The sequence below is a fragment of the Aplidium turbinatum genome, chromosome 11 (assembly GCF_918807975.1).
Source record: "Aplidium turbinatum chromosome 11, kaAplTurb1.1, whole genome shotgun sequence".
In the NCBI taxonomy this organism is placed as follows: Eukaryota; Metazoa; Chordata; class Ascidiacea; order Aplousobranchia; family Polyclinidae; genus Aplidium; species Aplidium turbinatum.
The window spans coordinates 14,589,552-14,615,178 of NC_137482.1; the positions used below are offsets into that span (position 1 = coordinate 14,589,552).

Here is a 25,627-nt window from a genome sequence, read left to right on the forward strand (position 1 = left end):
TCATTTTAACATCGCCAGATGTTAAATCGGTGTAAAAACTGTAGCATTGTTCTTCAAAGAAGTAATTTTCTCTCAAACGACGTTATCAATTAACTCTGCTGCCGAAATGCTCTATTTTGTCGTCTCAATCATCACAGTTTCGTCTATTACGTCACTGATATTAAACTGTGCACACCTGTTGGTTTGGCCGGATGAAACCGTTGGTTGTCATTAGTTGCAATTCAGCTCCTTCGTTCTATAACTGTTCTCATTGTAAATTCAATGTAAGCTCGGTTCAATAGCGCAGTTTATCGCTAGATGGCTTCTCGGGAGCTGAATTGCCATAAAATCGCTTCTGCGTTGCATTACTGCATCTTGTATCTTATCTGTGCGCCCGCTAGGAGCGACTTATCGTATGAACCCACCGATGTATTGTGTGTGTGTTATCGTGTTGTATCAACAATAGTAATGTAATTATGGAACTAGTACAGTATTGCAGTTTTCGTCCCACAACTCGCACATACCAATCACAAAAATATGCGGAACTGAATTACCAGGACCAGACGTTGTTGCGCACCAATTATATTTATTACTTGTTTCCAAATCGTTTAGAGGAGACATAAACTTAAATGTAAAACTAGGCTAGCCCAACAACCTAGCAAAATCGCCCTTTTGAAAAATGCACAAAATAACCTTTATGACGTGACAGTATGTATTCGCCCTCCCAGCTATTTTGAAAACTCGGCGCCTATGATACTAAGGATAGCTCTCAATTGAATGGCACCTAGTGGACGGAATAATTTATAGAGAACAACAGAAACTTTACTTTGTCAATTTCAATAACTGGGTTTACTTCATTTATTAAAGCCTTTACAAGTAGCAGTACAGTAGTACTCGCTTATTAAGCCCATGATTAATATGCCCACGCACATTCAGAATTATTGAATGCATAAGAATGGCAGAGAATCCCCCCAACTTAATAAGCCAAAAATTGTCTCGTCCTGAGGTGGGCTTAATAAGCGGGGAGTCGGGACTAATATGAAAATCTCCTAATCTTCATGGTTCTAATATTTATGCTAATATTTATAGTCTTCATGTTTTATTGGGTTTGTCTAATGCAGGGGTCACCAACCTTTTGTGCATGTGGGCCACTTTGGCACTAAGGAGAGCTGTGGCGGGCCGCACTAAGGAATTTTTAGGTAGGTTGACTCTTATGCTATTGAAAAGAACGCATTTCGTGACCACTGACCAGTATCCAGCGTTACATGTTGTTAATATTTATCTTAGAGTACCACAGCAACACAATTAGTCGAACAACACTACTGCCAGGCCAAGCTCCTTTAACAAACACTTTTAATTTTTTTAACAATGCCTAATAAACGAGCCACTTTTACGCACTTACAGCGAGGCAAGCGGTTTCATCAGAATATTCATCGCCAAGCAAGAGTGGTGTTGTCACTTCGCTTCACAAAAAATATCTTGCAATTAACAGCTTCAGTAAACAAGGAAATGTTTGGCACATTGCAATGCAGGCAACAATAATGACCCGCAAACATATCAGCAAAAAATAGGCTCCAATAACAGGGAGAAAGAAATCAGGTACCGTCAACTGGGGTTACTTTGGAGTAACCGGGTAACTTTGGACAATTTTTAGATTTTGTTCATTTTATTATAAAATCTGTTGTAAAGTGCTGAAGTTGCAGTAATTGCATGGAAATGTCTTCAAAATTATCTGTGTTCATACTTAGAGCATTTTATTGAATTGTGGGGTAAGTTGATTGGTGCAAATTTATAAGAATAGCCACATCATTAAAATATCATTTTTTCTTTGTCCCCAAAATTAGCCGTTAAGCTGACCAATGGCTAGTAACATACAAAATTAAATGTTACCCATATGTTAGTAATATCTTAGCCTTCATGTTGCCCCAAAACAATGATTATGTGGGAATGTGTTACAAAAAATATTATTATATTTTTGTGTGGTGCTGATATTTCAGTCGAAACTGGGTAACTTTGGACAAGGTCTACAGAACTTTTCCATGTGTTTTCCCAGGTGTTGTCTTCCCAGGTTATTTATGTGAAGGTTATTTATGCAAAAAATGCTATAGAAGTGCTTTAAAAATCAGGTTATTTGTGCAAAATGTGTTTTCCCAGGTTACAAGGTGTTAAAAGGAAGAAAAGTGTTAGAAGGAAGAAATGTCATTGAGAGAAAGTTCAAAATTCCCAAATCAACAATAAGTAATAAAGTGAAAGATATACATACAAATAAATCAGGAAGGCAACTGGTGTTTACCATCGAAGAGGAAAAGGAAATAGTGGAGCATTTAATAACATGTAGTGTGTGGGGACAACCCTTTTTACCACTAGTTTCCAACACGTTTTGTTCCCACAAACCTCACTAAAATACATAGCACCCTGCTTAATTATTCTTGTAACATTTACATAATTTTCAGTCGTCCTACTTTACCCCTAGGTGGGCTTAACATTGATCATAATATCTGTTTGCTATGCTTTATAAAGCAAACTTGTGATCGGTCCAAAGGTACCCCACAGCTGGGGTAAGTTTGGACAGTCAGAAATTTAAAAAAATAAACAAACTCATTAATTGCTTCAGTTTATTTTTCAATCCACATGAGATCTATAGTTACCTTCATAACATTCAAACACATAATTGCTTGGAAAACTTACATTACATTGAAAAAAATACCAGTTATGCCCAAAAATTGTCCAAAGTAACCCCGGTTGACGGTACCATGGAATAAACCCTTGTGGAAATCACCGAAAAAAACGTTTCTATCGTAACTTATGAACACTGAACAGTGTTCACTCTAAAAAAGCAATGAGTTGGTTTTTCATCCTTTTTGTGAGAGTCCATAAAACTGTTTTCTTTGATTATTAGACAACTGTCACTTGTGGTGCTTATTGGCATGGTAAGAAATGTTGATTAACAACAGTTTGCAGTACTAAGCTAAATATTTTCATAACACAACCAAAAAAAGTCGTTAAATTTATATATAATATTTTGCCAATTAATTTTAAATAGGGTAGGCACACCGACCTATTTTGCCAACAAAAAAAAACTTGCATAAAAGGAACACTGCTCGTGAAACACAATAATGGTGAAACGTACTGTCGTTCACTAGTGTTTGCATGACATTTACAAACAAGCAACCCTATGCTCACAGACAATTTCAAAATTAGAAAACAGACGTTTTAATCAACCACTGGGACAGTGTGGCTGGACATCGCATTGGAATAACTTTAAGCGACCCCCAGTCCCCACCTAGAACTACAATCTGATTGGTCTATTTTTATACAGATTGAAATGTTTTAGCTCAAAGTAGTATCAGTCTATCAATCTAAATTGCAAAGTATAGCATCTGCTAAGATTTGTTTCTTATCAAGCAATGGAAAGTCTTCCATCTGAAGAATCGTCAATATCTGTGACTACTGACTCTTATGATTTATCTTCTGATATTATATTACGATCATCCACTGAGGATAAGGATGAAGAAGCAAAAATGGCTGACGACCTAGCTACTGAAGTAAAGCTAGAAGAAGGTATGAAAAAATAAACTAAAATTAACATTGAGATAAAAAGTATATATATATGCAATAGGTTTTTTGAAAATTATAACTTAAAAATTATTTTGTACTTTCTTTGTCAGCATGTTAGTCGCAGTCCTGTATTTTACCATTCAAAAACCTGTTTCTGCATAACTTAGTACCGGTACACCTAATACGCTTCTACTATATTTGCTTGTTCATTGATTTGTTGATGAATAGCTGAAACTTCTTTCTTTTTCTCTTGATATTTTTATGATGAACAATAAACTGTTCAGAATGAAGGATCATGAAATATACAGTATCTTGATGAATACAGAAATTTTGCACACTGGTCATTTAATCTCTGGAACCTTTCTCCTAAACACAATTGTTGTGTGACATTAACCGCAATTTTTTACAGCCTTGTCTTCTTGTATTTCAATCAGTTCCATTTTTAAAGCAGACGTGTTTTCTGTTTGTAACAAACTGGCCAGCCATATCACTGATTTACAGTGACGTTGAATGGTTTTAAAAGGATATTAAAACATGGTTTTAGCTCCTGAAAATCTAGCTTGGAACTCCTCTTGTAACCTTTGTAATTTAATATTGTATTCTTCTTATTTGGTCTGACCTTGCCTCTTTAGGAAAGCATTTGTTCTCATTCTGACACTGGAGAAATGACAGAATATTTTCGACTTTATGTCTCTTTAAAAAACTTTGATTTAATTTTGGAAACTGAAAACCGTTTGAGCTGTGTCTGATGTAAACGTTTGAATTATGAGGCAACAACACTTTCTCAATTTGGGATATATAAGCCTAGTACTACTATTCAGCTAGAAGAGCCACAAAAAGCATGTCTGTGAGCCACATGCGGCTCGCGAGACGCAGTTTACCCACCGTTGGTCTAGTAGAGGATGAATTCTTTTTTGTGAAAGGTTTCACATTTTTTGCCCAAACCAAGAGGTCTTTTTAAGCTATGGTATTTGAAGTCTCATATGTGCAAGCAATATTCTTTTCTTTGTGAATAGAGAAGATTTTTGAAAATGAAGTGATTCACTCTTATAAAAAGGTTTGCATTTTTTTTTGATCACTACTGTTCAAATTGGCTTGCTACAAAGAGCTTTATAATTTTGATTTTTATAAAATATTTCTATACAAGAGTTATCTGTGCAACTAACCAATAACTGAATGCAAAATGATAAACTGTATATATATGGTAACTGCTGTACATCATATCACGTAGTGTCTACATACCAATGTATGATAAGGTGAATGTACTTTCAAGTTTATCACAATTGTTGGATTGCATTGACGTTAATTGCTGAAGTTATTACTTTTAGATAAGTTAACAACTTAACATCATGTTTTTGACATAATTTGTTGTTAATTATGAACATGCAATAAGGATCATGATGGGTAAACCCAAATTCGGTTAAGTTTTTTTTTCATTCTGGACACAGCACAAGCAACCGATGCCGACATAGCAGATCTAAAAGAAAATTGCCTAAATGCCTACTGAACCACACAGTAGGCCAATGCATTTTTTTCAGTGTACAAAATTTAATTTTATCTAAACTAGCAAAAATTTAAGGATTGTTGATTGAATTTGACTGTGAAACAACCAAGTTAAATTAATAGATAGACACTTTGTTTACTAAGAAATTACTGTGAGGTAGCTAGGCTACCAAATAAAGGATTTCCAATATTTCAAACTTGAACCAGCTCTGTAGAAAATTCAATTCTTCAAACTTGACCACTTTGAATTTTGTGGTACCAGTACCATAGTTTTTGTGTTGATAATTGCAAGTTTACTGTACAATGTGTACATGTCAATGACCTTAGCGTGATGTGGAGACCTTAATTATCACATGTATATACAAACTGACAAACATTGAATGCATTATGGAATTCTGAAATGGTTGTTGGCTTGTTTGATGACTGCCTTTAACCAGTTTTTTTTTTAAATGCAGTGAAGCGTACAAATGGAATTGTGTTGGTGCTATGTTTCTTTAAGACTTCTTTTTTGGTAATTTGATAGCGGAGAATTTCTCAAACATTTCAGTATGGGTTTCATGTTAGAAATGAAAAGCAGCTGTGTAGTTGATCTTTCTTGAGTGTTTGCTTGTTATTTATGAATATTTGCTTTTTATGAATATCTATGATGGTTTTTTATAATTTGTGAGCGCGTAATAGTCTTTACAGTTTTTGTTCTAAAGTGTTTTTAGACACACTTTTATACAACCCCTTCATTGTGTAAATTGCAGATATTGTTCATGTAGATTGTAGATAGTGCACAGGGATAGCTCACAGGTTTCTAGAAAAGCGATTGAATGTTGACAGACAATCACTGTGTGTTACAAGTCAAAGTTTTACTTTGGAACTTATTTATTCGCGTTTTTTAAAATTTGTATTAAACAATAGTAACCTGACAAATTGACAGTCTAATCTGGGGTGGTAAAAGGATAGACCCTCGGCCCCAGAAGCTCAGACGACGACGACGACAGTCTAATCAACTGCACAGTTCACAGGTATATGCTTGAAGTGGAATTGTTTTGATATGTTTTTATCCCATCACGGATGTAGTTGTGCCGGTGTTTCCGCTTTACAATATTATAATTAGTAATGAAATGTTATATCCCAAAATAATTGGTTTTCCTCTTTAGACATTTCCAATCTGCATGGTCAAGTTACTCATTAACGAAAGACAATTACGCCCTTCTAGATTTCTTTTTAGTTTTACTCATGGTTTTACATTAAACAGCGGCAAGGTCACTTTATGTTTTGTTGCTACCACTACTCAAAAGCTGATTACTTATTTTGACTTGAAAAAGTAGGCCTACTCAAATTATTATTGGCAGCATTTGTTAGGCAGTTCTCTTCTTTCTGTGTGGCACTTTCAGCTAATGTTTGATACCGAGTTAGCAAACGTTGCAATTGTGTCGTTTCAACGTCCATCAACAACTCTTTCACCAACGTTGGATTTGTAGTGTTCCTGGTTTTATCACGTCCAACATCGCTTCTAAACGTTTTATTGACTGCTTTTTCAATGACACAGCCTCCATAGACCGCTGTTTGACAGTTTGCAGACATTGAACTGGCACAAAATTTGCACGGTCTTCCACGATCGATTTTGTTACTTAGGTAACGAGAGAATATTTAACAACAGCTTCGTCTTTTCGGTTCAGTTGTTTTGTGGTTTGCCCAAGGCTTCGGCCGTCGAAGTGATTTTTTAGTCTACTTCAATAGCGTTCGCAGGTAAATTGCGTCAGTCTAGTTAGTTTCCTTTACTAGCAGTAGTTGTTTGACAGATAAACGTTACAAACTACTGCTGGAAAAGATTGTATTGCTCATGAGCACCCAAACTTTTCAGTATTTACTTTTTTTAGTTTATTTATTTTGTTTACAGCAGGCAACGGAACAGTGGTTTGAAATCAGTGAGGTGTGTAGTTTTCTCTGTTGCAGTTAGGAGCAGTTTTCGTTGAATTCATTGTACAGTATATACAATTTACGTTCGATTTTTGTTATTGCCAGCTTGTCAAAAGTTTTTCATACTCTCTCAAATGGTATAATGATGTCAGTAAAACAGTTTTGTGCTGTAACAACGGAGTAGAAGTTTAGATAGTTATGACAGCATACGATGGGAGTTTGCCAAGGAAAGCATTCAACTTCTGTTCAACCTTACGGTGATTTTTGCACTGTTTGTACCCTACTAGTTGCTTTTACATGCTGATCAATCGTTTTGTATTAACTACTTTCCCTTTGTAGATGACCAATGTAAACTCGAACACGTTGTGTGCGTGTTCATGTATTTTCGCTTTCACTTTTTTATCATATCCAGACTAATGGAGGTGTTGTTTCAGATTAAGTGCAGAATAACGCGAGGGGCATTTATTGTTCACCGTCAAGCATGTCAATAAATGTCTTGCCCTCGTGCTTTTGGCTGGCGTCGAACTCATAGCCTTTCGAGTGTCAGTCAAATGTTTCAATCACTCGACCACGTAACTAACAATGTTCGGCTTATTACTTCACTGTTTATGTGTACTGGTGCTGAGCCAACTAGTGTTTAACTTTTTGACACTACTATATTGTCAGATAACGATGACACGCTATTATCATAGAAATCTACCCTTATCAATAACAGCAACATCTATGTTGATTGAATGAAGCATATGCATTTAGATTTCTGCTGTTTAGACGAATATTTCATGCAGTGAAACTAAATTAGGCTACTAAGTAAAAGTTGCTGAATTCCAAACCACTGCTTAGTTTTCTCCTTTATGTTTTTGTTTTTTTCTTTAAAGTTAACTAGTTAAATTAGAATTCAGTAGTGGTTGCTTTATCGTGAAAGGCGTTTCGTGACTGAGTTCTGTGTGTTGTAGCTGAGAAATTATATAAAGTTGTGTGTTGCAGTATGAAAATTAGCAAATAGAAGCGTGGTATCATGTGCTTTTTGACGACCGAATTTATGTACACTTCTATCGGTAATGATAGTGTTTCGCAAATCTGTACCACGTATGAACTACCCCGTTTCGGTGAGTCCGATCCCTTAACGGGGGATTTTTCCATTTTTTTTTTTAAATTATCGGGTACCGTAGCCTAATTATCATTGCCGTTTTAGGGTTAGGGGTTAGAGGTTAGGAAATCACCGAATCGGACTCACCGAATAGTAGCAGACCCATGAACTACGGGAGCAAGTCTTTTAGGCGCTGGTCTAATAGGCGCGCACACTGTGGCGTCTGGATATTTAGGTGCGGAGCACTGTGGCGCCCGGTCATTTAGGTGCTGTTCCTAATAAAGTCTGTAGATTGTATCAGCTTAGTAGCTTGCCAGAAAATTATATCATGGCTTCAGTGAGTGAAGCTGCTAAAACCGGCAATGCTTTTCACACAAAATGTTATATTGAGCAGAAAAATATATTGTTGTTTTATTGATTTATTATTGTGTTATTTGTTGTTAGTCCAAGTTTGCGTTGGTTAAAGCTTTATCAATAAATTATTCAAGCTTCCGAACATTATTGAGTTCACTTTTTAGTTAACTCTTTTGCGACCACGGACGTATACACACGTCTTGGGATTTTTGCCATGATGACCAAGGAAGTATCCCTACGTCCAAGGTTAAAAGGTAGCCTATTTCAAGCAAAAAAAATAATGTAAATGATGGCAGATCCATAGTCTTTGCCTGTCCTTTTTCAACTAATTAAAAAAAAAATTTTGGCGGTGCAGTTATCGGATGAGGACTTCTTAAAGATAGTGGATTTTTTTTCTTTCACTTATTGGAATTGGCAGTCAAAACTGGCTAGGCAACCCCTTACTTTGGAATTTCTCGATCAAAAAGACTGTAGGCTAAATTACGTAAACTTTTTGCTTAAAATTTTCCAAATTTCATAATCATTCTGCTGTACCTCCTAAAGCATTGCGCGCAGAAACGAAGTAAATTTTTTCTCATGTGCAGAATTGTTTTGGCATTCGATTATACTACATATATTTTCAAATTATTTTATCATGCTTGGGTAGTAAAGATTATAATGAAGTACACTTTTCTGCCAATTTTTAATTTTTTTAGAAATTAGAAAAATACCGTTAGGAAAGTTGCTAGTTGTACATACAATGTTTTAAATTTTATTGCAAAGGTTTGCATCTTCGGATAGCTGAAGGTGTATGCTTTCATTTTATGTCAAGATTGTGCGTCTACGTCGATCACATGACATGTTTTTACCGCGTAAATACAACAGATTTGTGTGAAAAATGTCTGGTAATTTGAATTAAATATAAATTACTTCTGTTCGGGATGGATTGGCCATGTGACGAGAACGTTCACATGTACTACTGTTCACATGAATACATTTCTACAGGGCATATAGGCTACACCTTGGCTACAAGTTGCAAGCATAATGGTGAGACTTCGCTCGTTATTAAACCTAGTCCGGGTTTTGACGGAAAACTAAGTTACTCTTCACTCAAGCCTACCGCCCGCTTGAGTACAGCCTACGGTACATTTTTTACTGATGTTTAGTTATTATTTGACCTAACTAAAAGTGAACTCATACATGTTCGGAAACTTGAACAATTTATTAATAAAGCTTTTGCCGGCGCAAACCTGGACTAACAACAAATAAATGCTGAACACGCGCATTAAAAATACAACATATTTTTCTGTTCAATCTAACATTTTATGTGAAAATCATTGCCGGTTTAAGCAGCTTCACTCACGGAAGCCATAACATATTTTTCTGTTCAATATAACATTTTGTGTGAAAAGCATTTTCGGTTCAAGCAGCTTCACCCATATATTTTTCTGTTTATTTTAATATAACATTTTGTGTGAAAAAGCATTGCCGGTTTAAGCAACTTCACTCACTGAAGCCATGACCAACAACGCACACGCATTAACAAAACAATATATTTTCCTATTCAATATAATATTTTGTGTGAAAAGCAGTGCCCTACGCCCCTACCTACCTGCCAAGCTGATACAATTTACAGACTTTACTAGGAATAGCACCTAAATGAACGGGCGCCCTAGTGCTCCGCATCTAAATATCCAGACGCCACAGTGTGCGCGCCTATTAGACCAGCGCCTAACTGTCAGCGCCTAAAAGACGTGGACCCTGAACTACAGTACTGCATTTTGCTCGTGGTTGTCTTAATTTTCTTTTGTTTTTTGAGTAATGGGTTTAAACTGGTTGGTTGTATGGTCTTATTCATGTCTGATCTTATCCTTTGTCGGTGTTCGTTGCTCATTGCATATTAATCTTCGTCTCTCACTTTGCAGAGACAGATCATGACTCGAGTCACATGCCAGACTCAGCAACTGAGGATCATCTGAAACCAACGAAGGATGCTTGGTTGGATTCTGATCAGCAAAATGTTGCTCAATTTGACGACGTCGCGAAATACGGGATAGTCGAGGTACAATCGTGCGCTTTTGCATTGCAATCATTTTTTGAAGAGTATTAATCCAGAAACTTTTTCATATGGCAATCAGAAACACAAATCTAATAGAGTTATAGAGAACATCTTACTGTTTTTTAATTTGGTTATTTGCTACACCCAGTGCACCAATGCGGCTGCACCCAGTGTACCAATAGTAATTACTCTGTTGAAGTTTAACTTTGAGACCGTCGTATAAAATATTTCCAAGTCATTGCTGTTACTGTACAAAAAGCCGTCAAGTTTAAGAACAGACCATACGAGAGATGGTGTTTATGTTCAGTGCAATTAAGTAATATGCTTAGTCAGAAAGTGTTGTGACCACTTTTCAGGTATCTGGCGTTGATGTAAATGGGAGACCAGTGATTGTCGTTAGCGCTGCCAAGCTTCCTTCTAATAAAGAATTAGACCACAAAAAGTTTCTCAGGTTCTTTTGTTTTTATGAATATCTTCATGTATTTTTGCTTCACAATATGCTTTTAGAATCTGTTGTGGTACAAATCTATATACGGTATGTTTATAGACATTCATTGTCTTCTCGTGCGTGCTTCTTATGTAAACAGTTCGAAATAGATCATGGCATCATTTTTGGTGGACCGGAAAGAGCGTTCCTCATGTGCTTCATATTGAATCAAAATGAAGCTGTCGAATAACTATAGTTCATTGAACCAAGCTCTGAAATAACAATATAAACAAAATTGTGCATGCAAATGTTATCGTTTAGAAACATGATTGGCGAGCTTTTTTAAGCTACCATGGTAGTTCAGTTCAGTTTATTTTTTGTTTTTGTTGGCGTAAAAGAAAGACACAACAAGCAAAAACACAATAAACACAAATAATTCGCACAACAAGGATGGCAGCGAAAGACCAAAAGGTCACCAAAGTCAGCTGCCACCCAAACATTTAAACAAAAGACCCAAAATTAAGAACATTAACACATACGGCATATAATATATAGCACAATACCAGCACTTTAATTTGTAAACATTAACAATGGAATTAACAATACATTAACAATAGAATAACACAGGGCAACATAAAAAAAAACTGTGTAGAGAAATAAGCGGATGATACGTTTCAGGAGTGATCATTGCACAAATTCTTTAATAAACATTTATATTTAAATTTAAAAACATTGTAAGACTTTTCTTTGATTTCTTTTGGTACTTGATTCCATAGTTTCACTCCATTAAAACATAGCATCTTCTTACCAGAGTTTGACGTTGTAGAAGGCAAATATAAATCATTCTTGTGGTTCTGACGGGTTTTATGACGGTGAATTTCATTTACAAAAATAAAGCAGCCAGCAAAGGCCCGGGGCAGCATTTTGTGCACATATTTGTACATAAATTTTGCAGTCTCTAATTTAATAATATCGTCAATTCTGAGCACATTAAATTGGTAATAAAGAACAGTTGTATTTGTTGACCTCGGCAAAAATAAGCAGGATCGAATGAACTTGTTTTGTAACACTTGTAGTGGAGCAAGCAATGTAGAGTTTGCTCTTCCCCAATTTATAATCGAGTATTGGATGTTGGATTGAAACAAAGCATAATATAAAGTTTGTAATATTGTTAAAGGGGCAATGTAGCTCAGCTTAAATGCTATGCCGCAGACCTTTGCAAGCCGCTTTCTAAGATTAATAATATGACTATTCCATGTCAATCGCTCATCCAAAGTTACACCTAGATAGTTTATACATTTCTTCCTTTCGATGGATCGGCCACTGATGGACAGACTAAAATTTTCTGCTTCACTTTTTTTGTTGTAGAGGATCATATAAGTAGTTTTACTATGATTTAATGAAAGTTTATTGAATTTCATCCACACATCAATTTTTTCTATTTCTCTATTGACATTTTTTTTTGGAGAGATGACAGGCATTTATCTGACATATGAAAGTTTGAGTCATCAGCAAAAAGTGTAGTTGAAAAAGAAGATGCATTTGGAAGATCATTCACATAAAGAAGAAAAAGCAAGGGACCAAGGATTGACCCCTGTGGGACACCACATTTAACAACATTGAAATTAGAATTCTTACCGTTAATTTTTGTACTTTGTATTCTATTTGTTAGATAAGATGTTAAAACGTTTAAAAACTTGCCACGAAAGCCATAATGGTGAAGCTTTTTTTAAAAGTATGCCATGATCAACTGTATCGAAAGCTTGACTTAAGTCAACAAAAACCGAGCATGTGTATTTGTGATCATTAAAGTTAGAAAGTAAATCATCATAAATTTTTGTCAATGCTAAGCTTGTTGAATCATTTTTACGAAAACCAATTTAAGCTGGGGTTAAAATATTACATTTGTCAATAAAATTCATCATCCGTTTATATAAAAAAATTTCGAAAATTTTGGCAAAAGTTGGCAATAAAGAAATTGGTCGCAAATCTGGTGAACTAACTTTTGGTACAGGTATTATCAGACTCTTTTTGAGTACATCAGGAAAGATTTCTTGCAAAACACATTTATTCAGCACTTTTGTTAAAAAAGGACATATAATTACATTAGCCATTTTGATAAATTTAGAAGGTATTTCAAAAATGCCTGAAGCTTTATTTGCTTTGAGGCTCCTTATAGCATCAGATACTTCTATCTCATTTATATCAGGAAAGCCAAAAGAAGAACATTTTCTGTTTAACATGAATGATTCAAAATTTGCATTTGAATTTGGAATTTTAGCTGCCATTGAAGTTCCAATATTTGTGAAGTAATTATTTAATTATTATTATTATTAATTTAGTACTTCACCACTTGAGCTAACAGGTACTTTGATTTAACAGCTACTTAAAGTTTACGCTGGACCAGTATGTAGAATCAGATTATAGCCTCATCTACTTCCACTATGGACTGACCAGCCAAAACAGGCCTTCCTTTGCCTGGTTGATAGAAGCGTATCGGCAATTTGATCATAAGTAAGCCACTTCAGCCTGAATTGTGAATATATAATATTATTAATAGTTACGTCGTGTTTTTGTTGTTGTTGTGTTAACGTTGAAAGAGATCTCAACAAACAAATTGAAGCGGAACAAAGTTACATTGCATACCAATTTGTAAGAATATACTGCTTGGGTTCAGAATTACATCTCCACAAGAACTTAATCATCCACAAATTAACTTAATTTTGGTTGTTTGTGATATCTAGTCTCTGTGAAGTTAGAAAATGACTTTGAAACCACCACCACCTGCAGTGCACAGAAAGTGTTTTTGGAAATTGTCGTTTTTGTATTTAGCTGAGGCGATTTCAAAAGGAAACGTTTTTCTTTTCATGAAAAATACGTAAAATTTTACAAAATAACTTGAAAAAAGCTTTATCAAAATTTTGTTATAAAATCTTGCACCACTATATTTTGATTTTGTCTGACTTTTTTCACAGATACAAGAAAAACCTCAAAGCATTGTACATCGTTCACCCCACAACCTTCATACGTATCCTTATGAATGTCTTCAAGCCAATCATCAGCGCCAAGTTTGGAAGAAAATTGCGTTACGTCAATTACCTCACTGAAATCGTGGGAGAAATTTCGCTTACTCAGCTTCCGATACCCGCCGAGGTTTTACTGTAAGATATCATGTGATCAGTGTAGAATACAGTTGAATTTGCATTGTTTTCTGGTAGTTTTTTGACATTACGAAACAGCATACTTTGCAAACTACACTCTTCTTTTTGCACTGCTGTATTGCCTGTAACCGTGGACGTCGCTGTAGGTATACCAATCAACGTTATTGAGTTAAAAGCAACTGGCACTACCGTCCCAACTAACAAAAGTTGCATTTTTCTGGCAACTTTGAAATAATGTAATCATTGAAACTTTTGCTAGCTTGGATTGCACTTGTGCGTAATGTGCAAAGAAGACACATATCAGAAATGCGTAGAAATGCTGTGATAAACAAAAATAGATATTTACTGTTTTGCTTTTATAAGAATAGAAAAGCGCTGAAGGAGTTTTGTTTTGCTTTGCTAGTCACGACAACGAATTAATGAAACAACAAAATACCAAGAACAACTCATCGGCATCACCTAAAGCTAGTGGTAGTGAACCAGTTGCACCATTGCCCACCCAACAATTCGCGGTTTCCTTGGAATTGTAAGTTCAAATCATCATCGGTTTTGTTTTGTATCGTGCAGGGTATTTCTACACTCGTATGTTCCACTCCAGATGACTGGCTAGTTTCACGTATGACATATCTTTGGTTATATTCATTTATGAGACACAGAGTTCCCATTCGTTTGAATTGATTTTCTTTTCTGATGTTGAGATAAGTGCAGCAAGGAATTTTACAGTTTAAGGTGTTAAGCTTTCAGATGTTTCTTGTGTGGCTTTCTTGTTAATATCGCCAACTATTAATTATGCATGTACAAGCTTTGTAAGGCTTTACACGTTGTCAAAAGAATACTAACGTTTGTTTTAGTTGTTGAAGACCCTTAGACAGGTTTTGTTGGTCAAGATGAACTCAAAAATTGTCAAGTTTTTATCTCATCAACACCTACTTGCAAAGAACTTGTTTTAATTATTTTTTTAAATCAAAATGAAAGTGACACCAGTTATAAATATCCTTGTTTGACGTCACAGTTTGGAAAAAAACAACCCAGGTCTCATAGTACCCAAAGTGATGGAAGATGCCATCAACTATTTAAAAGAAGAGGGTAAGTCAAGTGCGATGTTACGAATCTTCTTGTACGTTTGACAAAACAGTGAAAGCACTGCACTGATATTTATGTTGTTACCGATCAAGCTGATGCATCACATAGTCGTCGAACGTGCACTCCTCATACCAAAATCAGTCATTGAAAAACAATTTCTTAAAAATTGTCAGAGTGATAGTTGAAAAAAAACTCACTGCCTACAGTGATGTTGTACCCTTTTCATAGAAACTGTCACAACATCTTGGAAGATTTTTACCTTTTTCAGGTTTACAAACGGAGGGTGTGTTCAGGAAGTCAGCCTCAAGTATTGAGTTGAAGCAAGTTCAAAGTTTATATAACGAAGGAAAACCGGTAAGTGGATCGTGCTTGCGTTGTTGTCTCACTTGATCACGTGAACACTGGCTGTTGCGTAGCGGATAAATATATTGTTGTAATGTTTTACAATTCAATAGTTCTGATTAATGTTTTAATCAGAGTGTTTTGTAATGGGTTGTATCAATTTCCACTTTTTGAAAAGTAACGTGTCATTCATTATGCATGGTACCGCCTTGACCACACTGAACAACGGGACGAGCCGCAGATTTCCACGACTGCCGTAACCCTATTTTCTGTGACGTTTTTTGGCCAGTTGAGGACGGGGGGCGATCGGTTTGACACTAGCCCTTTGGACTCGTGTAACTCAAAAACTACGAAAGATAGATCAATCATATTTTCACATGGTTCAGATAATTTATCTGGCAACACGCCATCGAAAATGTTTTGCAATTTGTTCAAAAGCGCAACTTGTTTTTCTAATTTGTTGAACATGCATTTTGTGGCAAGCTGTTTACACATTACAAGATTTCTTTCTCTTTAAGTTTTGAAATAGCATTTTTAGATGCAGTTTGTGGTTGACGGCGTTGCTGCAAAAAGCCAATCTTTTGTAATTGATACACACCCAAAAAAAAAGGCCCACAAACTACTGTTGACTGATAGACTACGTCACAATACATTACAATGATGTTTTTCCGAACCAAAGACCCAGAACACCAATTTTGTTTCATATTGGTTCAGACGTTTGCAGACGTTGAACCAATGACAAAAGTGATTTGCTGATTTGGAACAAAGCGATTTCTGTTCCCAATGTGCAAACATTTTGATAAAAAGTGGTCAAGGTTTGGGCACAGCTTTTTGATCCACTAAAGCTACTCTAGTCTATCGAGAATCGACTCACTGTGCCAGCAACTTATCGACATCACTGGGTAGGCTCACACTGAAGTTGTTTTGTGTAAAGTCTTGGTTGTGGAAAAGTCGAAATAAAAACACAAAAATGAAGTATATTTGCAAAGTATTATATTCTTGAATAAACCATAGCTTTTCAACAACAAAAAAGTGGTTTGAACAGCTTCCATCTGATAGAAACTATAACTGATATCATCGCAAAGGATGAAAAAGCTGCGAAAATCACTTCGAGAAATTCTTTGTTATGATTTTCATTATGCAAACCAAGGTAAACCTCAAAATACATACCTTTGTGTCACACGATGAAAATCGTTTTTCCCTTGTTTTTAATTAGCATTATGAGACAAGGAAAGGGTTCCGTACATGGCTTACTATATTACAGGCCTCCCAGACGCGCAATGCCACCTAAAAACTGGAGGCGAGTGTTTTAAAATCACATTTAACGTGTAATTGGTACAGACCAATCATTTTACTGTTTTGCAACCATTTTTACATTTCTGACTGTCGAACCTACTACTTCTACACAGAATAGATGTTGCTAGATATTGAAACAACATAAAACAACTGATTTTGCTATAGGTTGTGTAATGCTTAGAAAGCATGCAAAATTGCGATTTAACCAAATGTCAACAAAAGAAACTTAAAGTTTATCAACATGAAAATGTATGCATTACACTCAATTCAACAATATTCATTAACAAATATGCAGTTATATGCTGTGAGCTTTGAGTTTTTTTCAATTGAGTTTTACATTGCCAATTAATGAATTGTCACTTCTGGCAATATACGAAAGCCACATGCTAGCACAGTGATTCTCAACCTTTTTTTTTGTGGCCCATTTTTACCAAGCAGAAGTTTCTGTGACCCACTATCCTGTTCACACTGTTGTAGTAGCTTAAAATCAAGGTTCGTATATGGTGCAATACAAGGCATTGATTGCAACATGCCACCGAATCTATAATTAGAACAAAAACTGCCACTCTGTAGTAAAATACAACAGCATTATTCATTGCTACCACTATCAAAACTACTAAACTAACGCACAAGTGTTAAATTAACTACAGTGAAACAAATGAAATTAAAATTTTCAATGAATCTAGCATTTTTTAAATAGTTCTGTGGCCCATCTCAAAATATTTCCATGGCCGAGAACCGCTGTGCTAGCACAATCAAAACAATAAAACATATGGGGCTCTACGTTGTGGAAGTCAGACAAATTAGCATCAGTTCTGTAGTTTCAAAACTTTTAGCTTTGCCTCCTTGTTGCTACGAGGTGTGTACAAGCGCGAATGATTGTTAAACAAAATATTGCACAGGGTTGCAGCAATGCAGCATGCTGTTTACTTGCACACAGGCATAAAAATCTGAGTTTTTCAGCAAAAGTTTTCTACCGATGAACTTCAGAAAAAGTTTGGCAAACTGCGCCAGGGCTCAGGTGGTGCATATTTTATTACTGCACAGCAAGTGCTTGAAAAAGTTGATATTTACAAAATCAAACTTCTTCTTGCCATAGACAAAAACCTGTTAAAAAGTGCTAATGCTGGTGGTCACTCTTGCTTGAAATGTGATTTTTCTATGTCAGAAAACGTTTGCACAGTCTTTGAACATTTGGACAAATTAGAGGGCTCACTGCCTACAGATGTAAGATGACATTGAACATTGTATATTGCCGGTTATGTTGTGCGAAACAGTAATTTTAATGTTGATGACACCGGTTTTTATTACAAAAAGTACGGTGAATACATGAAAAAAATAAATCGTGGGGGATTGACAATTCCTGGCGATAACGTCTGCCAGTGGGTGTTTTACAGCTACATACTTTTTCGAGAAGTGGCAAATGTAACTTGCCATAAATCTCTATGTGTTCTTTTGCTTTGTACAAGTAAACAGCATGCTGCAACCTTGTGCAATATTTTGTTTAACAATCATTTGCACTTGTACACACCTCGTAGCAACAAGGAGGCAAAGCTAAAAGTTTTGAAACTACAGAACTGTTGCTAATTTGTCTGACTTCCACAACGTAGGGCCCCATATGTTTTATTGTTTTGATTGTGCTAGCACAGCGGTTCTCAGCCATGGAAACATTTTGAGATGGGCCGCAGAACTATTTAAAAAATGTTAGATTCATTGAAAATTTTAATTTCATTTGTTTCACTGCAGTTAATTTAACACTTGTGCGTTAGTTTTGATAGTGGTAACAATGACTGATGCAGCTGTTTTTTTACTACAGAGTGGCAATTTTTGTTCTAATTATAGATTCGGTGGCATGTTGCAATCAATGCCTTGTATTGCACCATATACGAACCTTGATTTTAAGCTACTACAACAGTGTGAACAGGATAGTGGGTCACAGAAACTTCTGCTTGGTAAAAATGGGCCACAAAAGAAAAAAGGTTGAGAATCACTGTGCTAGCATGTGGCTTTCGTATATTGCCAGAAGTGACAATTTATTAATTGGCAATGTAAAACTCAATTGAAAACTCAAAGCTCACAGCATATAACTGCATATTTGTTAATGAATATTGTTGAATTGAGTGTAATGCATACATTTTCATGTTGATAAACTTTAAGTTTCTTTTGTTGACATTTGGTTAAATCGCAATTTTGCATGCTTTCTAAGCATTACACAACCTATAGCAAAATCAGTTGTTTTATGTTGTTTCAATATCTAGCAACATCTATTCTGTGTAGAAGTAGTAGGGGAAGACGAGGCAAAGCGGGACACGGGGCAAAGCGGGACATCGCGATTTCTCACGTTTTGTATTCTTTGGCTCCCTCTAACCGGAAGCACTAGTTAGGCAACTATAAACTGTATTTGCTGTGAAAAAATGGCGACTGGCAGAGCACAACGCGTGTCGTGAGGAAGCAAAATGTGTTTTGGCATGGTTTGTTATAAGAAAAAGATGGAAAAGTAGCTACCACATTCGTTAGCATAAGCGAATTTGTTGGTAGCTTTGTTTTTATCTTAGACATTGAGACAGTATTTGTTGGTAACAAAAGCAACTTTTACCTAAAACTGTATAGTTTTCAGCAGAGATGTTATTTTCTAAAGGCTATACTTTGGGGCAAAGCGGGACAGCTTTATTAGGGCAAAGTGGGACAGTGCATTAGGGCAATATGGGACTCTAGAAGTCTAGATTGTATCTGTGGTTCTTCTGTTGATTGAATTTTTGTTTATAACTCTTTTAGCCTTCAAGATTGTAAAATATTTATCAGCATTCATTTATATTGTACCGGTAGGCCTACGCAATTTAATTCTGACAATGGTTCGAGTGAACTGGAGAGAGTGAACTGGCAATCCTGAGAAGAACGGAAAGGTCAATGGTGAGAGCAATGTGTGGGGTGAAAACGAGAAGGGAAAAAAGGACTGAAGAATTGTTGGATATGCTAGAGATGAGAGAGACCATAGACCAACTAGCAAGGGCAAATGGAGTAAGATGGTATGGACATGTGATAAGGAGGGAGGAAGGAAGTTTTCTTAGAAAGGCACTAGATCTAAAGGTGGATGGGAAGAGGAAACGCGGTCGTCCAAGAAGAACGTGGAAACAACAAGTGAAGGATGAATTTAAAAAAGTCGGACTGAAGGAGGAAGATGCAAGGGACAGGGTGAAATGGAGAAATAGAATTAAAACAATTGCTGCGCGGAAACAATCGGCCACCCCCACTAGTGGGGAACAAACCGACGATGGATTATGATGATGATGAAATGGTTCGTCGCTATAATAGAAAAACTGAAATAGGTAAATGGACGGATAGGCTATCAATATTAACAATGCAATAGAAGATGTGAAAAGCAAGAAGTTGTCTTTGAGAGAAGCGGTTAAACAGTACCAAATCATGCAAAAATGAAGTGTCCCGCTTTGCCCCACAGCTGGGGCAAAGCGGGACATTTAAAAAAAAAATCTTTTTTGATTTGTACTATAACAGTAGAAAGATTTCGCTTGATCTTCGAACCAAATATAATGACCAACTAAGGCTTTCGATTAAAAAAGAAATTAACTAAATCCAACCATCGCTGTTGCTGAAATTACGTTTTTACGAAAAGTGTCCCGCTTTGCCCCGTCTTCCCCTAGGTTCGACAGTCAGAAATGTAAAAATGGTTGCAAAACAGTAAAATGATTGGTCTGTACCAATTACACGTTAAATGTGATTTTAAAACACTCGCCTCCAGTTTTTAGGTGGCACTGCGCGTCTGGGAGGCCTGTAATATAGTAAGCCATGGTTCCGTATCAAAATAATGCAATTCAGCATATTTCCCTGATTTTGTCAGATATGTATTTTGTGCAACAATGCTTTAGAAAAATTTCTGAATATGGTATAGCGCTTTAGATACAGTTAGAGAATGCAACTTCGCGGTTGATGGCGTTATTACAAAAGCCAATATTTTGTCACGGGAGTGTATTCGAAAACAAAAAGGTACAAGAGCTGCTGACTGATAGATTATGTTACGATATGTTACAAAAACGAGGCATTGCTTTCAGCCTTTTTCAAGCCAACAAGCAACTCTGCTCCAAATGACACAAACGTCCAAATTTTTTAAGAAAAAGATACGGACCTAAGTTAGAAACAAATGTAAAATGACATTTTTTCTGCATGGCTTATCGTATGCTCTCTGATAATTTCAAAGAAACTCAGATGTAATTAAAAGATTAATCACAGCAACTCAAAACTCGAGTTTGCAAACAAAAGGTAGAATCATTGAATGCTTGAATTGAATGCTTTACAGTTTACAACAAAGCCAAGTCATGAGATATCTGCGTCGCAGTTCCACACACGGCGGCGCTCAGTAATCTTATTCCATATAATTTTAAAACGAAAGAACTAACTAGTAGCAAGCTAAAATATCAGAGTATATTATAAAAATTATGTCATAGCTCTAAAACTACAGACAATAGCAACGTCATTTAAAGCGAAATAAATACGTGAATAATTTTTAGAAAACGTCAAAAAGATTCGAAGGTGTTGATCGCGTAGTTCTTTAGTGATATTGCTTTGGAAAGTACCAAGCCCCCCCCTCCCTCCCTCCCCCCTCCATAGGACAAACGGTTGAAACAAGGCTGTTACCAGTTGTAGATTCAATCAACTCAAAATTCAACGTTACGCAGACTATTGTGATTACCGAACAAAGCCATGCCTATTGCCTACGTCACAGCTTGCTGTTGACAGAATCTTACTTGAGCAGCGTGAGCTGAGGGCCAACTGCTCAAAGTAACGGGATGAAATTAATGCCAGTATGTTGATTGTGTTTTTTATCGGTGTTTAAACAAGAAAATTCCAGATAGAACCTGTTGAACAGCGTCATCTCACAACCGATGAATTCGTATTCATCAAATAGAGTGAGTCCATGTTGATGCTATGCTATGTTTTAAAATCAGCAGAATAACCATTCGCTACGTTGTGGCTTGTTGCGACATGATCCTCAAACTCAGAGATTTTCGATTTGAAAAAAGAAGTTTTATTTTCGATGCAGGTTTCTTATGATGATCCCCACCTAGCTGCAGTTACTTTGAAAACGTTTTTGAAAAAACTCCCAGAGCCCCTTTTAACATTTGCACTGTATGAAGATATTCTCAGAATGTCAGGTACGCGGAATTAATAAGTCGACCTGTTTACATTTCTCTTTGTCTAACTTATGCATTAATGCTATGCAGTTTCATTCTTGTGCATTTCGTTTTTCAATTCATTGTGTAGATCAGTTATTTTCAATGTAGATGTTATTGTAAAATCAGTTATTTTCGTTACTTGAGAAGGGCTAACTTGAGTATGGCCGAAAACGTTCGTAGTTTATAGTTTTATGTTCACTCTTAATTGTATGATGTTAAATGCCGTGTGGTTGCTTGGTTTTATCTGTTTATGCATGAAGAATCGAAGAGCAATGCTCATCTTGGTATTACAAGTCAACATTGAATTGCTTTAAATTCTTAGTTATTCTTCTGCTTGAACGGTTTTTGTTTTTCAGACATTGAAGCAGAGACGAAAGTGCACGTCGTTTCCAGTCTGCTGCAAAAATTACCTCGGCGTAATTTTGTAATTCTCAAGCATCTCATAGATTTTCTTCATCTCGTTGCTGCCAATTCTGACGTCAATAAAATGACGTCGAGCAATCTAGCAGTTGTATTTGGTCTCAACTTGGTGTGGCCAAAGGATGAGGTATGTGAACTTAAATTTCGAATTGCATCTAGTTAGCGGTGTTTTTTTTTTGCTTTTCACCTGTGAATATTGTTTCCGCGTACCAAAATGATATTGGAAAAAAAGTGCTTCACATAGAAATGTTTCAAATTGTGTTTGGACATGTAGATCTTTCCTAGCACCAAATCAGCAGCTTTAACATAACTTAACATCCATAGCATTGCTTCGTGGCATTTACACTGTTGTCTACCTCAATGACGTTCAATTGCAGGCAATCTCTCTTCTTGCCATGGGACCAATCAATACTTTTGTCCTCATTATGCTGCAAAATCACGACCAGTTATTTGATGATGATCCGAAAGACACCACTGACTAAAGACATACCTAAAGACAGAACGATGTGAAAGAAGCTCAATCAGAAAATCTGTAGACGTTGAATCAATGTAAAAAAAGAAGTGATTTCTAGCTGGGGAAGGGCAGGTTTTCTTGCCGAGTACGACCCAAAATAGCGTAGTCTTGTGTGGCAGCACAGAAATCAAAAATCCACTGTGTGCTTTGTAACCCCTGTCCTGTGATCACGATAACGATCCGTCATCGCGAGAATGGTGATTATTTCAATAGGATATCTCAATTGTGGTTTACTTGACACGTTTCTATGCTTATCGTTTTGTTTCAAATCCTACGGGTGTTACAGCAAGGAGGAAGTAATTTCATCCCGCATTGCAGGACATTTTATGAAAACATTTTTGATGGCGATCACCGGAATAGAAGAAAGAATTTATTTGCTTGTGGCATGACGCCTTCTCTCTATGTCTCTTCTGAGTCATCTTGTTTTGTTTACGGACTGAATCAATTTCCTGCCCGGTCATAACGTGCAATCTATTACACTGTGCATTAGTGTTTCTCTTTTCGTTTCGCGCGCAACATTACATTGTTGCTGGTTCAAATTTTTATTTGGATGGTTCAAGACAATGTCACCTCGTTTTCTGGGAGCGAAATTTGTAGCACAAGCTTAAAGTGATTCTTCGTCATTTTATAACTCTCCTAAATTGCTACCTAAGTCATAAAACGTTTCCAGTGTTTGACGTCAGTTCGGCCAAATGGCTGAAGAGCACCAGACGTTTCTTTCTCACTAACGCAGCTGCCTTGCATGACTTCGGAGTTTGATTTTGCTTTAAGAAGTTCTTCGTGTAGTTTTTTTGCCATTTTTCATTTTTTTAGTGTGTTGCAACGTATCTGTTCCTGTACAAACTTGACAAGACCAGATTTTTACTCTGGATGGATTGTCTTTTTTGTTAATTGAACGTGAAGTGTTGTAAATTTTATCCTTCAATCTATATTGTTAATGTTTATGCAATTAATTATCACGTGTAGCAGAAACTCACCAGGTGGATGAGCGACCCGGATGTTGAATTAATGCAAAAATGACGGATTTTGCAGTCTGGAAAATAGCTGCATTATTGCGTCAGTGACGTTTGCATTGGTGCAACATTCGTTCGCGACGCTTGATGACAATTTCCTTTGTAATGAAATCAATTTAATTGTGTTCACATTCTTCCATGCCATGAAAATCTACCAAACTTACTCTCAAATTAAACTACTCAGACGGTAAATCAGCTTTTTTTTACAGTCGTTGAATCAATGTAAAAAAGGACTGATTTGCTTGCTGGGAATGATTTCATTCAGTTCATAAGCATTCCTCAAACCGATCGCACAATAACGTCTATAGACGTACAATTTGTACACTCTTTATGTCCTCTTCCGTCACCAACAGCTTGTTTCTGATTTGTTTTCACAACCTCCAAATTCGCTGAGTATTTGAAACAAGCTTAAACCAAGGGTTACATTGAAACTAGATTTTTTGGAGCCTAGAGGTGAAAGTTATGCTCACGCTGAATCAATGGATTTTGCGAAAACGTTGTTTTGATATTTTACAGCATAATTAAATTGTCGGAAGATTTTGCTCATGCAGAAATAGTTTTCTATCTGCGATGATTGGAAAACAATTTCTCAAGGGGTTGCAAACTAAACCACATGCGGCCAATCTGCTGGTGTAACTTTGAGATGCCGAGTTTCGTTTAATTTCGCTACATCAGCCAAGTTGCTGACGTCGTTTGCGAAAATGATCAGTGTCGTCTGGGTTGATATACGTCACTTCCGCATTCACCTTAGGTTGATTGTTCGTTATGCACAATTAATCGGTTGATATAAATGTGACGAATTTTTATGCAATACTCCTAAAATATTGTAAGTATAATCTTGCACAAATTCAAAAGTGCGTCATTTTTATCGGTATTTTGTTTTTGAATAAGTCCGTGTAAACTGTAAACCATACATCGCCGTTGTGAGACCAGTCTTGTAATGAATCTTTCATGTTCTCTTTGTCTTGAAACTTTATCTCTGGCATGATTTCTTGCCATTTCGTTTTACTCGGGCGTTTTGTCTTTTGGCTCGGAGTAAAAATACATCGACTTTTGTAACTTGTAACAAAAACAATCTGATTGTAACAACAATTTAGGGTGTTTCATTTTTTCACGATGTTTAACATCAAAAATTTTTTGGGTCTAATCAGATTTTGGTCACATACAGTCGATTCAAAATATGTTTTTGATCGGACGACTTTTAGGCGGTGCGCAGCCCCTCCAAAGTTTGAAAAATTGCAAGAAGTATCCGATATCTCGGTAACGGAAGGAGATAGGTGTCAACTTCGCATATTTCCTTCAAATTTTCCCACGCTTTAATTTTTCAAACTTTAGGGGTGCTGCACACCCTCTAAATATCGTCCGATCAAAAAAATATTTTGGATTGGCTGTATGTGACCAAAATCCGCTCTGATTAGACCCCAAGCAACGAGCATTTTTAATGTCAAAAATCGTGAAAAAATGAAACATTCTAAGCAACGTCTTGAGATTCTTGTTTATGCTCATGATGGCATCACTAATACAAATACAGTACTAGGCCTACTTATATTCATCTTTTTTATGAAACAAGCTATCTCTTGCTTTGATATTTCGTTTACATTTCACTACTTAATCACTTCAATAAAAGATATCAACCAGAATAGATCGTGTCCTGAAAACTGACTTTTCTTGACCAAGTTTTACCTAATCGGAAACCGAGGAAATCGTTGTAAACAGTTGCAGGGCTCGGTCTATTACTTTAAAGTAGCACAA

The 25,627-nt window shown here is 36.2% G+C and overlaps 1 protein-coding gene across 1 annotated transcript; it reads left to right on the forward strand.

Moving 5' to 3' along the window:
* Nucleotides 1-3,435: 3,435 nt before the first annotated feature.
* Nucleotides 3,436-25,572, forward strand: LOC145779326 (rho GTPase-activating protein 1-like). Its single transcript, XM_082590886.1, has 11 exons — nt 3,436-3,540; nt 10,297-10,433; nt 10,787-10,881; nt 13,240-13,371; nt 13,833-14,018; nt 14,422-14,544; nt 15,031-15,104; nt 15,370-15,455; nt 21,796-21,907; nt 22,285-22,475; nt 22,726-25,572. Exons 1-11 carry the CDS (start codon nt 3,501-3,503, stop codon nt 22,828-22,830), a joined length of 1,281 nt encoding a protein of 426 aa, XP_082447012.1. The 5' UTR covers nt 3,436-3,500; the 3' UTR covers nt 22,831-25,572.
* Nucleotides 25,573-25,627: the final 55 nt, after the last annotated feature.

Coding starts and splice junctions, on each gene's coding strand:
- LOC145779326 (XM_082590886.1), top strand. CDS start 3,501: ATGGCTGACGACCTAGCTACTGAAGTAAAGCTAGAAGAAG. Junction 15,105..15,369: donor CAACTATTTAAAAGAAGAGG/GTAAGTCAAGTG, acceptor TACCTTTTTCAG/GTTTACAAACGGAGGGTGTG. Junction 22,476..22,725: donor TGGTGTGGCCAAAGGATGAG/GTATGTGAACTT, acceptor GTTCAATTGCAG/GCAATCTCTCTTCTTGCCAT.